Here is a 26,968-nt window from a genome sequence, read left to right as displayed (position 1 = left end):
CTTATGCCGACAAAATAACGTAATAAAATATGTCATAGATAGGTAATCATTTTTTAAACACGACTAAATAATACAGATACGATAAGTATTGTGTAAAAATTTTGAAATTATCTATCTAAGTTTCTAACACTTATTTTATTTGAAATTTATATTATATCGTTCTTCTATCTAATCAAATACAATTGTATTGACTTGGTGTGACTATTTCAAAACGGTTGATCTGAAAACAAGCAACAATTTCTAGTAGGTATGTTGTTGCCCGTGACACTATAGGACCCCACAGAAAACCGCCTAGGGGTTGGTCTGTGTAGGACCCCTATACTGCAGGAGACAGCATCTCCTATAGAAAAGTTAGTATCGTGAATTCGGCATCAAATACAGGTTTCAAAATTAATCTAATTGAAATTTTTATGTATTAATTTTATGAAACTAAGCAAAATGAACAGTGACGTTGATTAACCACTCTTAAACACTGAAGAAAGCAATGGAGGAAAATTTAATTAGATAAGTACTAACCAAATTGTGATATGTAGCTTGAGGTATGTTTTGTTGAATAATACTTACGGTAATTTCTTTATACAAATAATTTAGCGACATTCACAAAATCAAAGCCATCAAGCACGCATTTTATCGACTATCCATTGATTTTCAGGTTCATTAATTGAAGAGGAACTACGTCTCCTTCCATACGTGTCCATCATCGAGGAACCCGGGCAACCTGCCGCCAAGAAGAAATATATGTGCGTACTCTGCGACAACCGGCCCGTTAGCGCCTACACGATGAGGCGTCACGTCATCACCCGTCACACAGACGTCACATGTCCCATTTGCCAAGAAGAATTCACAACCACACAGAAGAAGAACGACCATCTCGTCAACATTCACAACATAGAAGTCGAAACCAATAAAAAGGTTATAGAAAACAGCAAATGCACCTGTGATATCTGTAAGAAACAATACACGACTAAACTAGGATTACAGAATCATATATTCAAAATGCATACACTGAAGAAATGCCCCGATTGTCCTTTAATGTTCACAGACAGGGAGCTATCCATGCATCGGAACGACGTTCACAAAACGCCAATACCTACATGCGGGATCTGCGGTTATAGAAACAAGAAGACTAGCCTAGTCTTACTTCATCAACGACAAGTGCATTTGAGAGAGAGGACCGTGCCGTGCGAGTTTTGTAATCTGACGTTCTTCAACTTAAAGCACCTGAAGAGGCATTTAATCAAGCATAAACCGGAAAGGATACACGAGTGCGGGTGGTGTCACAAGAAATTTCCGCGGAAGACGACGTTACAAATGCACGAGAAGATTCACAAAGGGGAGAAGAATAAGGTGTGCGCGCTGTGCGGCGTGCGGTTTGTGCAGAAGGCCAGTCTGAATTATCATATGGTTAAACATCATCCGGATGCTTGTTAATACATTCGCTGCCAGCGATGCGGATTGTCTATTAATGGGCGCTAGTTGACGGAATCAAACGGAGTCACGATCCTCAGCAATGAAGGACCGATTGAAGAGAGAGAGATTCGCTACAAAACGGAATAAACGTGCTATCGGCTACATGCGTAGCTCGCGCTGGAAGTGAACATTTAAATGTGCAGTGCCTGTAACATCTATAGGTAACCATTTTATGATAAGTGAGAATCCGGTGAAATTATTTCATTTCCAAAATGTGAGACAAAACACACATTGGACAAATAAATTGGACAGAATACCACCCTTAGTCTAAACGAGAGTTATGTGTGGAGATTTTATATGTTATAAATTTATGTTATATCACGTAATAATAAGTCTTACTGAGTTATTTTAATGTTCCTTTCAGATATCTGCTGTTTATTGCATTCCTATAAAACTTGTTTTATGTACTCGCATGTGTATTAAATTGTTATCAATGATATTATTATATTTGATTCGTTAATTATAAAATGTATTCAATTTTTAGTTTTATTTCTTTAACGTTAAACGTAGTAGTTTTGTTGATATTGATACCTACGTTTTTTATGCCCAAGAATACATAGATGTGTATGCGTTTGTAGGCATCTTCACTTAACTGTGCACCTTTAACGGCCGGTTAGCAATCGTTACAAAACTGACGGCCAATGTCAAATCCCATACATTTTCTCAGGAATGTAACGTTTAGGGCCCCCCCACATCTAGCGTCTTTCGAGCCTAGGCGTCTACAACTCTATGGCCGCTGCTCGACGCAACGTCGACGCAACTGCGCAGCGACGTCATTTTCCATAGCGCTGACCAGACGCTGACAGACGCTGACGCTAGATGTGGTGGGCCCTTAGACGTTACTGAAACACGACTTAAGTCGCGCTTTAAATTACAAGTTAAATGAAAATGCCCTTGTATCTTAAATCCGGAACACAGTAAGGATGTGACGTATCACCTAGTGTGAATACAATACAATGCTCTTTATTGCGAACCTATATTAAGTAAAGCTAATTTGATTACTTGTAATTAAGTTGATGCTTAAATTAGTAATACATAAAAAACGTTTTATTTTTTATTAAAAAATAACGTTTTTTGCGCGATTTCTGTATAAAAGACAGTTTTAATATCAATTTAGCGCAAATAAATATTTGAAAGCAGACAGATGCGCACATATTTATGTAGTAATAGTGTGTAATTACTTGATATAACGCAATTGCTTTTTGTATGGAAAGCGCAACACCTTAAACAGTTTTTTAACAAGTTTTCACCATGACATTGATGCATTAAGGCGGTTTGTTTACAGATGGCCTACCGCGAAACGCGAAAATTAAAGTTTCTTTATCTGCCTCTCTATCGATCGAATAGGCAAGAGTGATAGAGAGGCAGAAACCGAACTTTCCATTGTCGTGTTTCACAGTAGGCCACCTAACCTACGATTGACCTAGTGACGCCCTCTACGCAGAGTTTTGCATAATATTCCCTATTTAATCGCCCAAAAAATGATGACAATTATAATAGGTTTACAGATTGTGACTCATGTCATGGCATGACAACCGTATGTCTTCTTCTTCCTCGCGTTATCCCGTCATTTTGCCACGGCTCACATAGGAGCCTGGGGTCCGCCTGACAACTAATCCCATGATTTGACGTAGGCACTAGTTTTTACGAAAGCGACTGCCATCTGACCTTCCAACCCAGAGGGGAAGCTAGGCCTTATTGGGATTAGTCCGGTTACCTCACGATGTTTTCCTTCTTTTTTCCTTCATGACAACCGTATGTAAGAATATAAAACTCATATAATGTTGAAATCAATCTTCCAATATCACATAAAGTAAACGTACTGGTGCTCGACGCGGTCCCAGTACATGTAATCTTGAAACTTAAGTCAGTCAATAGAGGTGACAGCAAGGTGTCATCTATTGGCCATTAGGATGTCGAGCACTAGTACGTTTACCTTACGGTTCTCATGCATGGGACAGGATTACCGGCCGCATATTCAAGATCATTGCTCCCGAGAACCGATAGATCAATAGAGGTGACAGCAAGGTGTCATCTATTGGGCATTAGCATGTCGAGCACTAGTACGTTTACCTTACGGTTCTCATGCATGGGACAGGATTACCGGCCGCATATCCAAGATAATTGCTCCCGAGAACCGATAAAGGGTAGCAAAAGTAAGTATTATAGTACTACCAAAGACAAGAAGTAAAGACTGGCAACACCACACTACTTTTTAGGTAATTTAAGTATAAATCGCATTGAATTTTTTTTTTCTGACAAAAACTCGTTCTTCATTTATTTATTTTTTCCTTACAGACGAAGAAAAGCATCAAATGAAAGCCTGCTTCAAGTGCAAGAAGATACGCAAAGTAGAAGAGCTGGGCGACACTAAAAGCTGTCCGGACTGCGCCACCGGCCTTACCAACTGCGTCGTAAGGCTGGTCAGAGAACAGCTCCAAGCGGGGCCCATCACCAACTTCTTCATTACTACAGAAGAATCAGTTGACAACGGGCAGGCTAAATCAGGTAACGATAACACATAGTTACACATAACTTCAGCTTCATGACAAATAGTCAACCAGTAATAGGGATAGACTTACAATAGTGGGTCGAAAGACACCAAGAGATGTCCGGACTGCGCCACCGGCCTTACCAACTGCGTCGTGAGCAGCTCCAAGCGGGGCCTATCACCAACTACTTCATTACTACAGAAGAATCAGTTGACAACGACGTAGGCACTAGTTTTTACGAAAGCGACTGCCATCTGACCTTCCAACCCAGACGGGAAACTAAGCCTTATTGGGATTAGTCCGGTTTCCTCACGATGTTTTCCTTTACCGAAAAGCGACTGGCACATATTCAGTTACATTTCGTACATGAGTTCCGAAAAACTCATTGGTACGGGGATTGAAAGTCGTATGCTCTTATCGCTAAGCCAAAAGCGCTTTTAAAATAACCATGGTTCAAAAAAGAAAGAGATAAAAGAAAAGAAACCTTTGTTGCAGAGCCCCAGGCGGCCGGGAGCTCAGCTCCGGACGCGGCGCCGGCCAGCGTGCTGCGCGACTTCCTGCTGAGAGGACTCGCCGGTGAGTCCTACATCACATTCAAGGGTTAAATAAGGACGCTGAGCATGAAGAAGTTTGTACAATGACCGCTATTTCCTATGTCTATCGCACGCGAATAATTATATTTCTGCCCCCTCAACTCAATTCTAATTACTTAACCTGCTCACAAAATTTCACGAGAATCTGTTGAGATTGCGACCTGCAGAGTCAATAGGACATACGAAAACATTTTTGCCAAAGCTGAAAGCGAAACCTTCACCAGCGCTCGGTCAATTAGTAAAACCTACTGGTTTGGCACGATGACCCAAAATGAGTCTTGGGAATTAAAAAAACCATTTAGGTATTTTTCATTTTTATAGTTCTGAACCGTGGTGGCCTAGCGGTAAGAGTGTGCGACTTTCAATCCGGAGGTCGCGGGTTCAAACCCCGGCTCGTACCAATGAGTTTTTCGGAACTTATGTACGAAATATCATTTGATATTTACCAGTTGCCTTTCGGTGAAGGAAAACATCGTGAGGAAACCGGACTAATCCCAATAAGGCCTAGTTTCCCCTCTGGGTTGGAAGGTCAGATGGCAGTCGCTTTCGTAAAAACTAGTGCCTACGTCAAATCATGGGATTAGTTGTCAAGCGGACCCCAGGCTCCCATGAGCCGTGGCAAAATGCCGGGATAACGCGAGGAAGAAGACGATAGTTCTGAACCGTCATATATCACTCCTTGAAAAATTATAGGGTCCTAATACAAAGTCATTAGTTCGTCGAATCAAACATTTGACTAATTGGTTCTTAATTTTGCATAGTGCGCAACCAAAGCGAGGAGCGACCTGCGTATAAAATACTGCACGTTACTCACCTCGGTCAGATTAACTAGAAACGCGGACCATACATATAATGATTTGATCAATTTCACGTAATATCAGTCCTCAAACATAGGTATCCCTCTTCTTCCTGGCGTTATCCCGGCATTTTGCCACGGCTCGTGGGAGCCTGGGGTCCGCTTGACCACTAATCCCATGATTTGACGTAGGCACTAGTTTTTACGAAAGCGACTGCCATCTGACCTTCCAACCCAGAGGGGAAACTAGGCCTTATTGGGATTAGTCCGGTTTCCTCACGATGTTTTCCTTCACCGAAAAGCGACTGGCAAATATCAAATGAAATTTCGTACATAAGTTCTGAAAAACTCGTTGGTACGAGCCGGGGTTTGAACCCGCGACCTCCGGATTGAAACTCCGCTAGGCCACCAGCGCTTCAGCGCCAGCAGCGGTATCCCATCTGTAATATATGTTTCTTTTTCAGGTAATTCAAAAAAAGATGAAAATGAAAGTGGGAAAACCGATAATCAAAAAGTGAAAAAAGAAGACTCCGACAACGATAGTTTAGAAAGCTTAGATATGAAAATGGAAGATTTTGAGGTGTACGGCTGTGTGGAATGTCAGAAAACGTTCAATAAGAAGTCCGGCCTACAGAAACACATACGGAACCTCCACAGAAAGGTTTTACAGAAGTGTCCCGACTGCGGAGACAGTTTCCCTACCAAAAGAACACTGCAGAATCACGCGAAGAAAGTGCACGATAAGAACACCGAGCCCGAGAAAGGTAAGAGTCGTTTTTAACTGTTCCACTCCTAATTCTCATAAGTCCCTCCCAAGTCTCATATTTTTTTTAGTTTAAGGACAGTCCAGAAAGGTGCCGGGATCGTGACGCTGTTTTTTTACACTTCTAAAGCTTTAGCTTCAAGGATATTGGCGAGGATTTTTTATACTTACATTAAATTGGACAGTTCAATACAAATCTTGCGCCGACTCTATAACCACAAACTATAAGCACCTAGTCACTACACTACATTATGTTTTTTGTTGTTTTATAGACTGCAATTTATATATGGCATGAAACTAGATGTTTGTATTTAATAATTTAAATTTTGATAATATTTTAGTTAACGCGACATTTTTGTAACTTATATTCCTTTGACATGCATGAATTATGTCAATACAAATAATTTTCACATGCCATAAGGCTGAACATATCATGGGTCAATATGTATACCTAATAATATCTACTGTACCATATGTTCTCGTGAATAAACTTTCATTTCATTTCATTTCATTTCATATGTCGCAGTCAAAAGTGTGAACTGGTCAAAAGTACTTTTAACCGACAAAAACAGGCAAAACTGCTTTTGACTGAGCATGTTGGTCAAAAGTAATTTTGCCTGAAAATCATTGGTTAATAGTAATTGTGACTGTTACTATCAGTCAAAAGTACTCGCAGGGATAGATAGGTTAGGGTTTTTTTTTTTTTCCTACGCCCAAAAAACGAAACTGTTCCCAGAGATAGGTATGATTTTCAGGTAAAACTACTTTTGACCAACATGCTCAGTCAAAAGCAGTTTTGCCTGTTTTTGTCGGTTAAAAGTTCTTTTGACCAATTCACACTTTTGACTGCAACATATACAAATTTATCTGGGAGACCGAGCTTTGCTCGGAAAACTTTGCTAGCAAATTTTACCGAAATCCTTAGAGCCGTTTCCGAAAAAAAAAAATATATATATATATATAAATAAATAAACAAGAATTGCTCGTATAAAGGTATTAGATAGATATAGATAAGGAAACTCCAGGTCTTAATTTAGGAAATATTTTTGTATAGGTACTTGTTTGTAAACGACTGTTTTTTTCTTAAATAAATAAATAAATAAAATAAAACAAAGAAGTCCATATTTGGCATGACAACTTTTGATAACTTAGCTTTAAATTCAACGGTTTATACATCATACAGCAAGCAGCCATACGCGTCAGCGTCACTACCCTAACCCAACAAAAACCTTTTTTGTGGAATGCCTTCACCATAAGTTTTTAAAACATCAATTTGTTCTTCAAGGCAGGGACACCAGGGACTTATGAGGATTTTGGAGTGAATATTTCTTTAGGTCAGGAGACAAGTATTGACAGAGAACGAGTATGGTTGGGAAACCAGAGCCAGGACCAGAATTTAAGGTAGGGCAGCATACACAGACACATCACAGCATGATACAGCGTCCTGTAGGTCGTCCTAAGTATCGGGTGGATCGAGTGGAGGCAGATCTCCGGGAGCTCGGCGTCAGTGAAAACTGGCGTGATCCGCGCAGGACTGAGTAAAATGGCGTGCTCTTGTGTTGGAGGCCAAGACTCATTTTGGGTCATCGCGCCTAACCAGTAAGTAAGTAAGCATACACAGAACGGTGGCAGAATTTTCATTTACAGGTAGGTTTTGCCCTATACTAGATTTTGTCAGGAAGATATTTTCGAACGGTTAGGATTTCGTGTTAGAATTTTATGACTTGCACTCATGTAAATACTCGTACCGAGATCGTAAGAGTATGAACAAAATTATGAAACCTATGTGTACATGTACAGCTGTGTATTGGGCGTAGACTATGTTTATTGACGTAGGATGCAACTGAAGTTCAGCGCGGCGTTGTATTTTGCAAATGTGTTTGAGGTTTGTCCACGAAAGTGGTGCCCTTGTAGAGTCCGTCAAAGTTACCTTTGCATTGGCTTGAACAGAACAAATCAAGGAAGTTTCTGTATAAAAGTCATATTTTCACGAAAATTTGACATCAATAATGACATTACCAAACTAAGGCACTATATCTACGTCAATTCTCGGGATTAGTTGCCAAGCGGACCTCAGGCTCCCATGAGCCGTAGCAAAAGCCACGATGATGATGACATTACCACACTTTGTCATTACAAATGCAGAGTTAGTTTAGTCTGATTTAAGCGTGTATCGGGTCTGTGGGCTCTGATTTTTTGTGTTCCGTTCCGTACAAAACTTTGTTCACGGAACACTTATGAGATCACTACGGTCTTGCAAATCAGTTAAATGCGTTTTGTCAGAGACCGTTTGAAGTCGATATTTTTTAAACAACACTACATCGCTTGGATTTAACGGATTCATGTCATTAACATGAAACTTAAAAAATTGGCCACATTCGGTTGGCGTTGTTTCACTTCAACACCAAGCAATATTCAAAACTATACTTAGTGGTATCCGTATTGGGCTAGCGTGGGGACTATAGCCCAAGCCCTCTAGCGCTTGAGAGGAGGCCTGTGCCCTGCAGTGGGACGTATATCGGCTGAAATTATTATTTTATTATTATTATACTTAGTGGAGAAGCGTGAAAGTGAACGAGTAAGAGTTACTTAAAAGATATTTCCAGCGAAATAAAGGTAACTTATTTTTTATTTATTACTATTAGGTTATAAATAAAACTTGACAATATTCCGTCCTTACCTTTAGGCTAAACTACTGACCTGTACCCTATATGCGCTATAAATACTAGAGATGCACCGGATATCCGGTTACTATCCGGTATCCGTCTTATCCGTCCATTACTTTACTATCCGGCCGGATACCGGACAGTGACCTAATATCCGGCCTATACTGGATAGTGACCTACTATCCGGCCGGATACCGGATAGTAACATTGCTTGATTTCGGAGTAAACAAAATGGATTTAAGAAACAGACACGGTCATAATCGTACTTGTTTATTATATTAAAACAATTTAATAATTCCATTGACTTGCACGCGCACTCATTTCGAACCTAGAAATGAGTCCGCGCGAACGTTCACTAGAATACAGGTCAAACCTGCAGAATGCGCACCTGAAAAACCGAAATGTAGGTATTGTTCCGCTGGCCGAATAACCGGCGGCCGGATACCGGATATTAGGCTGATGGTCAGGCCGAATATCCGGTATACGGCCAAACAACTATCCGTTGCATCTCTAATAAATACTAATGTAAATACATGGAAAACCATTTGTGCATTTTGGAATGTCATTTGGAACTTTATTCCCAGAGTCTAAAACAATAATATAAAACAATAGAGAAACATGGCGGGAAACAACAAAAAAGGCTGTAGAACGACCTCAATGACCACGACTGCTCTGACAAGAGTATCCGACTAAGAAGAAGATAAAACAATACAGTAATTCGACTAAGCCGTCTAGACAGGGCAATCGTGCGGGGCCGGGGTGCGAGGGGTGAGTCGCGTGCACCCGAGCTACATATATCGCCATTGTTATTAGCTCGGTACTACTTACAGGGCTAGCGTGTCTTATTTGAAATGTTCGGTATGTTTGTGTTGGAGTGTAAAAGTCTGTAACTACCCTACTGTTCTTTTGCGATGTCGTCATTTACGCAAACATGAAATGCGTCGGTCCACTGTTACTTTTTACACTGTGATTATATTATGTGTTTGAGACAAACGCGTCTATAGTCGCACCAAACGAAGTCTGCCCACGCAGTGTAAGTGTTATGTATACGTCATAATTTCATAGAAGTTTGACGTTTAAAATGACACTTGCACTGCGTGGGTTATCAAAATCGCTGCAGACTTTTTACGGTCTGTATATAACTATAAACGTTTGGAGCGTTATGTTCTACGTCACAAGATATTTAAATATTAACCCCCCTATTCATAAAACTTAGCAAACTTCTGTTAAATTGTGTCCCTTTCCAACAAACACAAATGTCAAAAAGACGGATAAGGGCTTGTTGCTTAACAGTCCAGATCATCCAGTATCATGTAACCAATCGTATTTCCTGGTTTTAAAAAGAACTTAATACCATCCTCTATTTCCTTTCCTTTGGTTACAGACACGAGATATAAAACATTTATCAGAGTGATTCAAGGGGAACCGCCAGACGAGGACCTATACGCGTGTACGCTGTGTGACTACAAATTTTATCGACTCATGGAAATCACCGCTCACACGAAAGTCCACGCGCGCAAGCTAACGTGCCCAGTGTGTTTCATGTTCATCCCCGATCCCGTGGAGTATAAAACGCACAGAGCCCAGCCACATCCCGATGCTAAAAAATTCACATGTCCAACCTGCAAATGCGTGTACAACACCATATATGAGCTACGAACACATAAGAAAACGACCCATTATCGTTACAAATGTCCTCATTGCCAAGAAATGTTCACCAATAAGTCATTACGTAAACACTTGAGACAGTTTCACAGTGACTCCTTGCCGACTTGCGGAATATGTGGTTTTAAGTCATCACTACCATCTTTAATAATCCACCATCAAAAAATGGTGCATTTGAAGGAAAAAAATGTCATTTGCGACATCTGTCAGTTTCCATTTTACAATACCACAGAATTAAAGAGACATATGGTGAGTCACAAAGCGGAGAAAATTTTTGAGTGCGGACATTGCAAGAAGAAATTCGCGCGTAGATCAACTCTTAATTTGCACGAGAAGATCCACACGGGGGAGAAGAACAAAATTTGTGTCGCGTGCGGCGCCGCCTTCGTGCAGAAAGCGAGCCTGAACTACCACATGCTGAAGCATCATCCGGACCGTGTTTAGTTCTACCAAACTATTCACTCATATCATCTATATTATGCCCATGAAATTTCCCGCAGAAGTAGGCAGGGTTTTCACGTGCTACACCCTATTAAGTAAACTAAATAGACTACCTGCGCTCTTGGCTCCTAATGAGGGTGTCCGCGATCGAGATTTTCACTAGAAGGCGGCACCGGGACGCGAGGTCTTTTAGACAGCTGCTGTCAAAATCTACATATAAAAACATGGTTAAACATGATTCGTGGATTATGACAGCTAGACCTCTCGCCACAGTGCTGTCATGTAGTCAAAAAATTATTCTAAATCCTAATTAATGGATTTAGAATACATTAACTAGTTTTTGCTATATGTGACTTACTAGTAACTGTATTTGTTTGGGAAAACCTAATATATAAAACCAAGAAAGTATATTAATAATAAAAAAGCTTTTATTTTTTTTCTCATTGTATATGAAATATGAGACTATGTCAAAGATTCTAACAATCATTTTAACGTCATAATTATCACGAACATTAAATTTAGTTCGCCATTAAGGCCATACGTATTAGGTAAAATTAGTTAGCTGCCGGCCTAGCCAAGGTGCAAGGTTACAATCGCTATCGCTTCGACAGTGAAAACCATTATGTCTCTCTATCACTCTTCCATATTAGTGCCTCGCGATCGGCTGCGCGATCGCTGGTTGTCGATTTGCGGAAAATACCCAGCAAAACTAACTAACTAGCATCAAGAGACGGCCGTGGCCGTGATGCGGACGAGATTCGGGCCACGAGTAGGCAGTCACCTGCAATAATATGTTACTCTTCGAAGGCCGCAAAGATATATGTCACGCTCTTATGACTCTACAAATACGATCGTGTCAGATATTTTTGCGGCCTTCGTTGTGTAACATATTATTGCAGGTGACTGTACAGATTGCGAGGTCAAGGCCAGCCCTAAATTATGTACCCATTTTAATATAATTTGTTCACCTGTCTACTATTTTCAATATAATAATTGTAAAAGTAGCCTGTATAATCGGGCTGAAAAATTTGTTTCATATTTTTAACACGCAATGCTGTAATTTTAACACGATAATTAAAGGTATTTGACGTACCTATTTTTGTTAAATAAAGCATTGTTTACTTCCACGTGATTATTATTTTCGCAACTACATATTCATCATCATATATTTAAGAGTATGACTCTTGTCGGTGGAGCAATTTCCATGTTTGGCGGTCCTCCGCCTTCTCTTATTATATATTAGCAACGTAAAATCTTTAAAAATTGTGAAATGATGACTGAGCCCGTAACCCTAACATAGCATAACAAATTCAATCACCTAACACTTTGCATGGTACTGTTCTACGATGCTTTAAATTAATAGGATAAAAAAAATATATTATTTTTTCGTTTATCGTGCGTACTGTAAAGTTAGAAAGAGACTGCTCCTTTTGTTGTGACTCCGTATTACTCCATTAACGTATCGAAAACTACATCAAGTTAACGCTAGCAAGTAAGTATAGCAAGTACGTATGGTTCATGGTACGAGTTAAAAAATTTAGTTCTGTAGGTGACCGCTAGAGCCACTACAATTTCTCCATACATATTCCTTAACATTCTCGCTATCCAGTAACGTATTGCTGATCATGTGGTATGCGTAAAGATATTTCCGATTTGACTGTATATACAGTGAGCTACGAAATTGCATGGAGAAATTATGATATTGATAAATTAGCCATGCACTTTTGCGTCTGCTATATGCGCCATAAACACTAATGGAAATGAATAGGTATCCTCATCTGCCTTTCTTCCCAGGTGTCATTTTTCTCTCGGATGAATTAATTTAAATTGTATCAATGCCGTTTGTAGCTCGCTGTATAACCTTAAGCATGATTCTAATCATACTATGTCGTGTGTTCTATTTACCTGCCTAGCTACGAGTATTACTACTTATACAGGTTTGGAGAGAAATTCTTGGTCGCGAGATGACCATTTAAATATAAACCTCCCATTTATTAAACTTAGCAAACCTCTGTTAAATTTTATCCCTTGCTACAAACACAAATGGCAAAAAGAAGGATCAGACCTACTTAGACTTGTTAGGCATTAAAGAATAACGCTGTATGACATCATCCAGCATTATTTACGTATAGTATCGTATTTCTTGGTTTTAAAAGGAACTATGCCATCCTCTATTTCCTTTCCTTTGGTTACAGACACGAGATATAAAACATTTATCAGAGTGATTCAAGGAGAACCGCCAGAAGAAGATATATACGCGTGTACGCTGTGCGACTGCAAATTTTGTCGGCTCATGGAAATCACCGCTCACACGAAAGTCCACGCGCGCAAGCTAACGTGCCCAGTGTGTTTCATGTTCATCCCCGATCCCGTGGAGTATAAAACGCACAGAGCCCAGCCACATCCCGATGCTAAAAAATTCACATGTCAGGCCTGCAAATGCGTATACAACACGATAATTGAGCTACGACAACATAAGAAATTAACCCATTATCGTTACAAATGTCCTCATTGTCAAGAAATGCTCACCAAAAAGTCATTACATAAACACTTGCGACAATTCCACAGTGAATCCTTGCTGACGTGCGGAATATGTGATTTTAAGACATCACAACAATTTAGAATAATCCACCATCAAAAAATGGTGCATCTGAAGGAAAAAAATGTAATTTGCGACATTTGCCAATTTCCATTTTACAGTACCACGGAATTAAAGAAACATATGGTGAGTCACAAAGCGGAGAAAATGTTTGAGTGCGGACATTGCAAGAAGAAATTCGCGCGTAAATCAACTCTTACTTTGCACGAGAAGATCCACACGGGGGAGAAAGACAAAATTTGTGTCGCGTGCGGCGCCGCCTTCGTGCAGAAAGCGAGCCTGAACTACCACATGGTGAAGCACCATCCGGACCGTGTTTAATCTTTCATATGGGTGTGGTGCTGTCTCTGCCTCCGCTTATTTTTTATCAAGCAGAATATTCCTTTTTTTTTATTTAAAACGATGAATTGAAGCAATAAAACAGTACGAAATAACAGTACCTAGTATTCGAAGGTCAGATCAAGACAAGGTCCAATTGTGATAAGAAGTATGTACCCTGAATTTTGTTAATGAGATAGTGCACGAGTAGGTAGGTGTTCTATTTTTATTATACCTTATTTTCATTTATCTGTAAAGCATTATGTAATTTGTGTATTATGACACATAGGCTGCGCTTCGACCAGAGATGTGCGAGGCATATGTTTCTTAAGAACCAATAGAATCATAATCATAATAATCATAATCATTTATTTATTTCTTGAATGCGGTACAATAAAGATGTAAAATACAATTTCTGAACAGCACATCCTGCCTGAATAGGCATAGAAATATTGAATATTACCTAAATCTATGACTAGATTCTTATGACCTACCATGCAGCATGCAAAAATAATACAGTCACGATATTTAAATACTCACTTCATATTTAATCACTTCGTTTGTTTTCCTCGCTCAGTGTGTAGTGATTATTTTGTTTTTACAAGCTTTTATTTAGTTTCACCTGACCGTTGTCTTGTCTGTGTGTAATCAAATCTTGCAAGTTAAATTTGATCCACTTCCCGGTTTCCGATTGAGCAGAAATTTTGCATGCATGTATAAATCGGATGACAATGCAATATTATGATACCATCGAGCTGATCTGATGATGGAGACAGGAGGTGGCCATAGGAACTCTGTGATGAAACAACGCAACCTAATTGTTTTAGGGGTTTTTAGAATTGTCTCGATGAGTATTACAAGTTCTGTTGTCTGTCGTAAGAAAAGTACAGTCAGCGATAAAAGCTTGTACCAAAAATGAAATTTTTGCCAAAAACTTATTTAGAATTTCATCCCTTGCAACGCATCCTCGCATATCTCTGTTCGAAACGCAGCCTTAAATTTGTTATTGGTAAATAGACAAAAAGATAAAATTACGGAATGTTATAGATAATTTTTTGTCCAATAGGTTAATATTACCTATGTATAATATCCTTGTTATACCTATTTTAGTTATAACTAAAACTATTTTAGTTATGGTTATCTTTTAAGTTTCCTTTTATTATGTAACTAAACACTTGTAGAATTCAACATTGTCAGTGATTTTGTTTTTATTTTAAGAACTTAGTTTACTTAAAAGTTAAAAGTGAGCCTCTTTTAGTGTATTTTAACGAAGTGTAGTTATATTCCCATTTCATAATTTAAACGTCATTAAAAATTGGGTTAAAGCAATGTTTTTTAATGCATTTCAAGTCATCTCACTAAAAATCTGAGTCGTAAATTATGGACACCTGCTAAGCTATGGGCACAGTAATAATTTTTACTTAAGTAGCTATGGGGCGTCGTGCGTAATTTTGTGCACTTAGACATTACGTATGAGGGAACAAAGGTAAAATAACATAACAATACTGTTTATTGCACACCTTAAATAATCTCCATGAGAAGGTAGCTTTAAAAATAAAAATAAACTCAAATAAAAATAACCCTAACGTACAAACGGATGAACCGATTTTGATAAAACATGACTAAGAACCGTGTTTATAAATTTAAAAAAAACCAGCATGTAAATTGGTTCACCCGTTTAAGAGCCACGGTACCATAGACCGACACACTCACATAAGCTGTCTTAAAACACCCTTTTTTGCGTCGGGTGTTAAATACGGGCTTACAAAAGGATTGGAGCCAGGCAACATGAGTGTGAAGTCTTTTTTTTTATAACCTCCCAGAGACCTATAAAAAGGTCTACTGTTCCATTCTAATTTGAACTCTGTGTTGACAAAATAAAATTTCATTTTGCTTGGCAAGGTTTGACGTATGGGCGGCTATCATGCTAAATCAAAAAGGACAATACCGGTAGAGGTAAGTAAATGGTAGGGAAATAAGTGTTTCAAAAATATGGCAAGAATTCAAAAAACGTGGCAGACCTAGGAACTAAACGATTGTGGGAAGACTCGTTGAAGAGAACGTTGATGTAATGACAAAGCAAGCGAGAGAGAGCGTTGTTATTTAAGAAGTGTTTTATACTCATGAATTCATTTTATAATTCATTTATGAAAATGAAATCTCACCTCTCTCTCATTTCCTTTGGTTGCAGACTCGCGATATGGGCAATTTATGAAAAAGATACCAGAAGCCACACCCGACCAGAGGTACGTCTGCTTGCTGTGCGACTTCCGAACCAATCGCAAGGCCATCTACCACCACATACGCAACCATGTGCTCAAGATGGAGTGCCCGATATGTTACGAGATAATACCCAATAAAGACGAATTCGCAATCCATATAGACCAATCACATCCAGACAAAAAGAAAACATTACAGTTCTGCGAACCGTGCAAACTTGAATTCCCAAATACTGCTGAACTGATCCGACATAAAAAATTCTCCCATAACGCTGTCAAATGCACCTTCTGCCCAGAGATTATGATCCGAAAGAAGATGGTGAAGCATATGAGACAATTTCACGAACTCGATTTGCCAACTTGCGAAATGTGCGGTTTCAAATCCATACATAAAAGTAAAGTGACGCGTCATAAAAAACTTGTCCATTTGAAAGAGAAAAGGATGACATGTAACATTTGTAAATATAAATGCTTCGATACTTACGCTTTAAAAAAGCACATGGTTAGGCACGAAGGGGAAAAGTCATACGAGTGCAAGTATTGCAAGAAGAAATTTGCGCGTAAGACAACTTGTAGTATGCATGAGAAGATCCACACGGGGGAGAAGAATAAGGTTTGTGAGTTGTGTGGCGCCGCATTTGTGCAGAAAGCGAGTTTGAACTACCACATGTTGAAGTACCATCCTGATAGTGTTCAGGACTGCAAGCCAGTGGCGTAAATAGGCGTGGGCGACGTGGGCAGTCGCCCACAGCCTCGCGCCCCAAGGGGGGCCTCGCGCGAGGCCCCTTCTGGCATAGTGATACAGCTCTGATAAAGGAAGATAAATATTGTAATCATACAGGAATAGGTCTTGTAAACTAAATATATATGTGACGTTCCATGGCAAAAAGTACCTTATGGCGGCTGGCGCTTACGTCGCATAGCGCCGCAATAATATTGGAGCGGCGTTAATAATAGTGTAAGCGCCATGAGGTACCTTTACCCGTGGGACGTCACATATATTTGCTAACATCGCAATTACAGTCGTAATTTCATCATTATTATAAAACGTAACGAAAAATTTCCAATACCGGAATTTCGATATGGATCCACTTTATTTCGGTATTGGAATATGGTGAAACATGGTCCGATTGGATTTCCGGTATTCATGACATGCCCTAGCAGGCCTAGTACATACTTGCATCTAGTGAACGATTATTCCCGAGGGCTCATGGAACGTGAACAGTGTGAACATGTTATGTTATGAACGATCATTGGGTTGTTTTAAAATAAGGTTTCCTTATGAGAAATTTGCTTATTTGTGATCTTTAATATTTAAGTGTCTCTCTCTTCAATCATTCCTTCATTGCTGAGGATCGTGACTGTTTGATTCCGTCAACCAATTGTCTCCATCGGTCCGGTTCTGTAGCTTGGTGGAGTGCGTCGCTGACAGGTATTTTTAGTTCCTCCGCTATTTGGTCCGTCTTAATCTCTTAATATTTAAGTGTAATAAAATGAAAATCAGCGCCACGGATTACCGCGGCATTATGCTGAGCGGATTTTAGCGCCCAATGTTTTTTTTTATGCCTGCATGTCTTCTTGTTCTTTGCGTACTATGTTATGGTGTTCAATTTCAATAAATGTATTTTATTTCTAATTTATTTTAGTATGTTCATAAGTATTTATAATTATTAACTTATGTAAAAAACACACGAATTTTGGGAATACATAGATAGGTAGGTACCTATAAAAAATAGATATCTATGTAGATATAAATATAGGTAGTAATGTTATCGATTTTCGATGGTAAAGTATTAAATAATGTTACACTCAAATTTAAAATGCATAAATTGCATAACGATATAATGGTTTGGTTAGACTTAATAAATATCTAAGATACCTACTGAATGTATTTTATTTTAAGCTTATCCTTCGCTCTTCTCTTTTGTAAATATATAAAGACTTCGAACCTACTTCAAACATAATAGTTATTTATTAGCGCATCTATGCAAGATGGATAATGTTTTATTGTATTATTTGTGAAGTAGGTTTCTGTTTTTTTTTTATGTTTTACGTTTAGTTTTATATGTGGGTTATAAGTGGCGCAGCATTCTGCAGAAGTTATTCTTATCTGATCAAACAATTATGTTGCTAAAAGATTTCGCGTTTCGAATAAGTTTCAAATGTCATGATATGTATCAGGATCCATCAAGATTCGGAGAGTTCTCTCAATTCCTCATGGATCTATCATCACAACTGGATTTTCAAAAATGTGATTATGATTTACTTGGAACTATTTTTCATTCAAAAACATACAGTCGAATTGATAACTTCCTTATTCTGAAACTACTTCGTAAAAATGGGGCCTATTCGCCGGGTAACTTACTTAAAAAAACTAACCTTGTTCAAATGCATAAAGAATATTTGAACGACGTGCGTGTCACACACGGCACGGCGATTGTGCTTAGACCACGTCATGAATTTAATGATGAACAAACATTTTCTCTTTAAGTTTCGTTTTTTATTTGCAGGACGAAAAAGGACAAGGATATACAAGTCAAAATACAAAAACCTGTTCAAGGTCGTCCATGGAGAGGAACTGAAGTACGTTTGCAGCCAGTGTGACTTTGAGAGTAAAAATCGACCTGAGCTGCTTATACACATCCGATGGAAACACGATAGTCACATCAAGAATCTTACATGTCCGACGTGTGATGCAGTTTTTACCGACATAAAACTGCTCCAAGAACACAAAAGCCAACCGCATAACGCGAAGTATCCGTGTGAACATTGCGAATTAAAATTCACAAAAAAACTACTGCTAGCAAAACACAATAACCAACATCATGGTCTTGTGAAATGTTATTTTTGTCCGAAAGTATTCCCAAAAGTGGAAGTAAAGAAGCACGTAGAGGACGTTCATAAAGACATCCCGACGTGCGGAGTGTGTGGTTTCACAGCTCTAACAGAAGGCGCTATAATAAGACACCAACGGAGACTTCATTTGAATGAGAAAAATGTGACGTGCTCAGTTTGCGAATTTAAATGCTTTGGCAAAGCACAGTTGGCGAGACACATGATAAGCCATAAGGTGGACAAGGTGTACACGTGCAGGTTTTGCAAGAAGACGTTCCCGCGGCGGACGACGTGTCGGATACACGAAATGATACACACAGGGGAGAAAAATAAAGTGTGTGAAGTGTGCGGCGCCAAGTTTGTTCAGAAAGCTAGCCTCAACTATCACATGTTAAAGCACCATCCTGACCATGTTTGATTTGTTTAAACAGTGTTGCAAAAGGTACTAAATAAAGGTAGAAACGTGGCTTGCCAATTAATTCCCGATTCCATGAAAGACGGTTTTATTTACTTACCTCGACTGTTACTAAAAGTTATCTCCAAAGGAACTACAAGTATACGAGTTTCTTATGTTTTATAAAATACTCGTAGGTATACGTGTACATAAGTAAGTTCTTATATCTTTCTGGTATTCGAAATGAAAAATACGCATTCTGCCTTTTATCCCTTAGTTCTACTAGTAACAGAACTAATCATGGGAAAATTAAGAGACAATTTGGAATACTCCAAATTTTTCCATTTTTGTATTTACCTATCTAATATTTCTCTCATATCAGTAAAATTTCTACCGCTTTACACCTAATCAAATGAATGACCTATTCGTCGTGTTCCTTTGATATAACCTGCAATTAAAGGTTGTCTGAAAGAGATCACTCCTCAGTGACGCAGCATTGTGCAGGACTTGTTCCTATATCTGACTAAAAAGTTTCGCGTACCTTTCAAATTTCAAGATCTGGATAAGAATCCCTCAATTTCTCATGGATCTCATCATCAGAATTGTATTTTAACCAATTTTTAAACCAAAAAGTATTGAGTTAAATTGGTTCAGAAATGAGGTAGCTCTAAAGTAATATATACAGGGCGTCCCACAGCTATGCCACATGGAGGGTAAGTACCCTGAATATTGTAGATAGAACATTTTGCTGAAAGAAGACATTATTTTAATTTAAAAAACAATTTAAACTGCATTCATAGATTTTTAAACAATTACATGGTTGAACCGGGAATCGAACCCGCTACACGGAAAAAAAAAAACATCCTGTAGCTTTTTCATACCGATCGAAAGGCTTCATCATAAGGATTATTTTTTGCTAAATAACATAGTGTCGGTAATAAAAAGAAACCCATGAATTTTAACATTTTTAATTCAAATTAACCAATTTAATTTATCAAATGCTCAAAATGAGTGTCATTCTGTTGAATACAAAGCCGCTCTCTTTTGATTATTTCGCTAAATTTCACATCAAATGTTAAAATTCATGGTCTTCCTTTAGTTTCTGACACTATGTTATTTAGCAAAAAATAATCCTTATGATGAAGCCTTTCGATCGGGATGAAAAAGCTACAGGGTGTTTTTTTTTTTCTCGTGTAGCGGGTTCGATTCCCGGTTCAACCATGTAATTATTTAAAAATCATGAATGCAGTTTAAATTGTTTTTAAAATTAAAATAATGTCTTCTTTCAGTAAAATGTTCCATCTACAATATTCAGGGTACTTTCCCTCCATGTGGCATAGCTGTGGGACGCCCTGTATATTTACAAAAAAATTACCATGCGTAGGGCCTATTTTACCATGCGTATATCTAGTTTTAAGTGAAATCGTATAAGATAATAAAAAAATAATTCATATCATTTCAAAATTTATTTCATGCTAAGGTACTCGTAATTTAAAAAGAATCTTTCTTGCTAGGACAACTTTAAAAAAAATCCTCTCTTGCTCTTCTGGCACGCCACGGGCAAATAAATGAAGAATGAAGCTGAGCGCAGGAAGAGACGCGTGCCGTACACGATGCACGGGGCTATTATGGTCTAAGCTAACTAACAAACGTTTTCTTTTTAAGTTTTGTTTTTTATTTTCAGGACGAAAAAGGATCCACAAGTCGAGCTCAAAATACCAAAAACTGTTCAAGGTCGTCCATGGAGAGGAACTGAAGTACGTTTGCTGCCAGTGTGACTTTGAGAGTCATGATCGAGCTGAGCTGATAACGCACATCCGCAGAAGTCACATCCAGCAGCTGACTTGCCCAACTTGCGGTGAAGTCTTTACCGACATAAAACTGCTCCAAGAACACAAAATCCAACCGCATGACGCGAAGTATTCGTGTGAACCATGCGATTTGAAATTCACAAAAAAAATACTGCTGACAAAACACAACGAACATCACCATGGTCTTGTAAAGTGTTATTTTTGTCCGAAAATATTGTCGAAAGTGGAAGTAAAGAATCATGTGGAGGACGTTCACAAAGACATCCCGACATGCGGAGTATGTGGTTTGAAAGGGCTAACAGAAGGCGCTATAATAAGCCACCAACGAAAAGTTCACTTGAAAGAGAAAAACAAGACGTGCTCAGTTTGTAAATTTCAATGCTTCGGTTCTACGCAAATGAAGAGACACATGATAAGACATAAAGTGGACAAGGTGTACTCGTGCAGGTTTTGTAAGAAGACGTTCCCGCGGCCGACGACGTGTCGGATACACGAGATGATACACACAGGGGAGAAAAATAAAGTGTGTGAAGTGTGCGGCGCCAAGTTTGTTCAGAAAGCTAGCCTTAACTACCATATGTTGAAACATCATCCTGATCATCACGTTTAGTTAGTTCATAATTTATGTAAAGATAACGTCAGAACATGTCAATTGAACCTTGAATGAATGAATGTTGCCACAGGTTGTTGGAGGTGAGAGCGTAGTCTACTTGTATGTCTAAGCTTGTACGTGTGAGCGGTTGACTGTCATAATCACGAAATTTATGTAATCTGTAATTTAAGCAAGAAATTTATGTAGAGTATGTTCGGAAAGAGAATCGCTTATCGCTTACTCGCCCTTGGTGGTACTAGTGCCTCTCTTTCCGCACAGATTTGATTTTTCTGTACCAACTTACTAGTTTTTACAACTTTTCACAACACAAGCGTCACAAATGCGATTTTGACACCACTGTTCTGTTCTGGCTCACTTCGTAGTTCCTGCGAGGCCAGTTTTTTCGAAGTATGTGTATGTCAATTCTTAGTAGCCGTTGAGAGTTTGAACTTCTAGAAAATAAGACATTATATCGTGAGTAGAGGCCACTGCACTGATTTTTTGCGTTATATTTAATCAAACTACTGATAGGCCTCAACTTGTGCACTTTTTGTGATGGGGAATAAATGTTAAACTCGCGACAGGTCACGTGACCGTAAGATTCGTAAGACGGACACGTGACCTGATCGAAAAACTGTTACAATGTCATTGAGTTTTCACTTCTGCCGGCACTCCCGGAGTGCAACCCGTTTTTTTTTAATAAGGCTTGCAGTTACTTAGGTTAGGTTATTGTTAAATATTTTGTTTCGCATATTATTTTTAGGGTTCCGTACCCAAAGGGTAAAACGGAACCCTATTACTAAGACTTCGCTGTCCGTCCGTCTGTCACCAGGCTGTATCTCACGAACCGTGATAGCTAGACAGTTGAAATTTTCACAGATGATGTATTTCTATTGCCGCTATAACGACAAATACTAAAAACAGAATAAAATAAAGATTTAAGTGGGGCTCCCATACAGCAAACGTGATTTTTGACCAAAGTTAAGCAACGTCGGGCGTGGTCAGTACTTGGATGGGTGACCGTTTTCTTTTTGCATTATTTTCCGTTTTTTTTTGCTTTATGGTACGGAACCCTTCGTGCGCGAGTCCGACTCGCACTTGCCCGGTTTCTTTTCTAACTTGCGTAAAGTGTGGGATTAGGAACTTGGTTTGTTTACATTCTTCGCAATTTCTGTTAAGCTCCATTATACAAAGATTATTAATATAATCACTGGTACCTCATCATCATCTCAGCCTATATACCGTCCCACTGCTGGGCACAGGCCTCCTCTCGAGCGCGAGAGGGCTTGGGCTATAGTCCCCACGCTAGCCCAATGCGGATTGGGGACTTCACATACACCTTTGAATTTCTTCGCAGATGTATGCAGGTTTCCTCACGATGTTTTCCTTCACCGAAAAGCGACTGGTAAATATCAAATGATATTTCGTACATAAGTACCTATTAATTAGAATTGATACGTGTTTCATTACTTATGTGTATTTTTCGTGTTACTTTTTAATAAATTAATTAAATCTTGGACTATTCGTTTCATTTTTGTTTTGCTGTCCTGAAGAAGCTGAAAGACATTGGACTGTACCTGGAATGGTATAAAAATAATGCTTATACATGAACGAAATTTCGGTTTTAGGTATGTAAAAGTAGGTATTCCCAACTAGTACATTTAAATTTCACGAATTTGTATTTTAATTGTTGTACATCACTATTATGAAGTTCAATTTAGCAACTTTCGAGGCGAAAGACAAAATCGAGGCGGTCAGGGATGGGAAAGATTCATTCCCATTTGTCCCCGCCGGCCACAGATGGGAATAGGCGCATTTCCATTCGATTTTCTTCTTTAACATGCTGACTTCTAAAAAATTATGATGAATAAAATAACACTTGCACAGTCTGTCCTAATAAAATCGCTGCCATAGCTTGGACTAACTCTAATGACTCAGAATGAAACCAATCCTATACGCTCAGTAAACGTTAATGAATCTTTCACCGTGGTATTTACTTACAGAGTAATACTACCAAACCATTTTCCTATTAGATTTCCTTTTTGGTTGCAGGATTGAAAAAGTCAAAATACGGGGATCTCATCAAGCTCATCCAAGGAGAGAAACCCTACGCATGCCGCCTATGTGACTTTGCCTGCGAAGAACGAAGACCGCTGCTCGCGCATATCCGTTCAGGACACATTCCCAAGATCGCCTGCCCCATATGTGACGAATACTTTCCGGATCAAAAGCTACTGAACGCTCATAAAACCCAACCGCATCACACAAAGTATTCATGTAAACCGTGCAATTTAAATTTCACTAAAAAAGTACTCCTGACGAGACACAACAAATGCCATCATGACCTTCTGAAATGCTCTTTTTGTCCTGAATTGTTGTTGAAAAAGGAAATAAAGAAACATTTGTTGAATTTCCATGAAGATCAAGTTCCAACGTGTGGTGTATGTGGTTTTAAAGGTCAGACAGAAGGTATCGTAGCGTCGCACCAAAGGAAAGTACATTTGAAGGAGAAAAATGTGACGTGTTCAGTTTGTAAATTTAAATGCTATGGATATACACATTTGACGAGACATATGATAACCCATAAGGTGGACAAGGTGTACACGTGCAGGTTTTGTAAGAAGACGTTCCCGCGGCCGGGGACGTGTCGGATACACGAGATGATACACACAGGGGAGAGGAATAAAGTGTGTGAAGTGTGCGGCGCCAAGTTTGTTCAGAAAGCTAGCCTCAACTATCACATGTTAAAGCACCATCCCGACCAAGTTTGATTTGTTGAAACATCATCCTGATCATCACGTTTAATAGTTGGTTCCATAAGTATGTTAAAAGAAGACATACCTAAGCAAGCCTTTTAAGCCAAGATTTTAAAAGTAAAGTAATAGCGTCAGGAGACCTAGCCAAGGTGACAGAAACAGAAACGAAACGCTATTATTGTGTCTCTATCACTTCCATATTACCTAGTGTGATAGGGACAGATTCGTTTCTTTGCCAATGGTACGCGATCGACTGTCATAATCACATAATGTAATTGTAGGATCACTTAAAACTTGTTATAATTAAAGATCATCTTTATTGGTCATCAAATATGTAAAATTATAAAAAAATAGAATAAGCAACAACAAAAACATGACGCTAGTGCAGAGTGGAGGTAGACGGGTTAGGTAGGGCTGCACCGTCATTGAGACCGAAGAAATGTTAAACTTGTTATAAGCCAGAGATTAATGTAATCTATAATTGTTTACATTAGATATCAGATCTCATCTATCTGTTTGATTTTTCTTTCATAGCCTTTCACGACACAACTAGCGAGTTGGTCACCTAGTCATTAAAAAAATGTTGCACTACGCATTTCGGTTCGCGTCGGTGTTACAAATGCGATTTTGACACCAGCGAACTAGCCCCACTACGAGAGCTTGAGCTTGTAGAAAACATGGCATCGTGAGATTCGTGAATATAACCGTTGCAATGATTTTTGCGTTGTATTCAATCGAACTCAAACCCTCTTCGTATCATCAACAATGTCTACATGTAATCTTTGTTCTTGTTTTCATTCAAAAGATGTACCTGAACATACAATTCAATTCGTTTAAATACATTTTTTATTTCACACGCGTGCAGCCTTGCAGTTACTGTTATTGTTAAATACCTATTTGTTGTTTGGTATTAAAACCCACGCACTTTATTAGAGTTAGACCAAGAAAGGTCTGCACCTGCAGCGATTTTGATAGCCCATGCAGTGCGAGTGTTATTTACACGTCATAATTTCATAGAAGTTTGACGTTTAAAATGACACTTGCACTGCGTGGGCTATCAAAATCGCTGCAGACTTTTCTCGGGCTGACTCTATTTTTGTTTTCTAGATTAAAACCAATGACAAGTAAGAAATAGTGTCACTTTTTCGATTTAATCTTGTAAATCGCGTTATTTTATAATTAATAAATCATCAGTGTGTTTAATAAAGAATTAGTGTGTGGAATATATGTGTTTGATTCAAAACAATCCTTCGAACCGGATATATAATAACAGTTTTATTTTTTATAACTTGAGTGGAAATCAGTGGAAATGAAAAATACTAAAACATTCTTGATTAGTTGGCAACTGTCATAGGTTTGTATAGATAGGGCCAACATATTAGGTTTTACCTGTCTATATCGATTAATGTATTTTTATAAATTTAAAGACAATTGATAAAATGTGACGTCCCACGGGTAAAGGTACCTTATGACGGTTGGCGCTTACGCTATTATTAATGCCGCTCCAATATTATTGCGGCGCTATGCAACGTAAGCGCCAGCCGCCATAATGTACCTTTTGCCGTGGAACGTGACATATTGTATGCCCGCCACGGGTAACTGTGGATACGTCTTAAGTATATCATGTCAACTGTGTACTCTAGCTAGGACTCCTTAATCTTATCAACAGTTTATATGTCTAATACTTACCTAAATCTACCACATCACCTTAATTAACAAAGTACCCTGCCGTGCCGCGTCTGTCTGTTTGTGGGGTCTGATTTTCATGCGGTTTTATCTATCAATAGTAATTCTTGAGGAAGGTTTCGGTGTATAATTTATTAAGGTTTTGTGCAACCCGTGCGAAGCCGGGTGGGTCGTAGATTAAATATAAATTTCAGTTAATATCGTTCACCATCGTATTTAAGTAAAACAACCATACCTTCTTCCTTTTAAATTGCTTTTTGGTTGCAGGATTGAAATTGAAAAAATCCAAATACGAGGATTTCATCAAACTCATCCAAGGAGAGAAGCCCTACGCATGCCGCCTATGTGACTTTGCCTGCGAGGAACTAAGACCGCTGCTCGGACATATCCGTACAAAACACATTCCCAAGATCGCCTGCCCCATATGTGACGAATACTTTCCGGATCAAAAGCTACTAAACGCTCATAAATCTCAACCGCATCACACAAAGTATTCATGTAAACCGTGCAATTTAAAATTCACTAAAAAGGAACTCCTGACGAGACACAACAGATATCATCATGACCATGTGAAATGCTCTTTTTGTCCCGAGATTATGTTGAGAGGGGAAATAAAAAAACATTTGCTCCAATTTCATGAAGATAAAGCTCCGACATGCGGAGTATGTGGTTACAAAGCTCAGACACAAAGTATCGTAGTGCGTCACCAACGAAAAGTGCATTTAAAGGAGAAAAATGTTACGTGCTCAGTTTGTAAATTTAAATGCTTTGGCAACGCACAGTTGGCGAGACACATGATAACTCATAAGGTGGACAAGGTGTACACGTGCAGGTTTTGTAAGAAGACATTCCCGCGGTTAACGACATGTCGG

The 26,968-nt window shown here is 38.8% G+C and overlaps 1 protein-coding gene across 6 annotated transcripts in view; it reads left to right on the top strand.

Annotated features, from left to right (window-relative positions):
- LOC134676378 (zinc finger protein 852-like) overlaps positions 1 to 26,968 on the top strand; it is a 74,510-nt gene that overhangs the window by 44,670 nt on the left and 2,872 nt on the right. The window contains exons 7-10 of one of the 6 annotated variants that reach the window (XM_063534748.1): positions 3,769 to 3,978; positions 4,458 to 4,538; positions 5,816 to 6,115; positions 23,707 to 24,888. In XM_063534748.1, the coding sequence (XP_063390818.1) occupies positions 3,769 to 3,978; positions 4,458 to 4,538; positions 5,816 to 6,115; positions 23,707 to 24,425 (1,310 nt within the window). In that variant the 3' untranslated portion in view covers positions 24,426 to 24,888. Of the gene's footprint in view, positions 1 to 3,768; positions 3,979 to 4,457; positions 4,539 to 5,815; positions 6,116 to 10,164; positions 10,963 to 13,081; positions 13,826 to 18,532; positions 19,291 to 20,935; positions 22,378 to 23,706; positions 24,889 to 26,968 lie in introns of those variants that run through there. The other 5 variants (XM_063534743.1, XM_063534742.1, XM_063534746.1 and 2 more) reach the window with 5 other exon arrangements.

Source organism: Cydia fagiglandana, chromosome 24 (genome assembly GCF_963556715.1).
Source record: "Cydia fagiglandana chromosome 24, ilCydFagi1.1, whole genome shotgun sequence".
NCBI lineage: Eukaryota > Metazoa > Arthropoda > Insecta > Lepidoptera > Tortricidae > Cydia > Cydia fagiglandana.
This window is presented reverse-complemented; position numbering and strand designations above follow the sequence as displayed.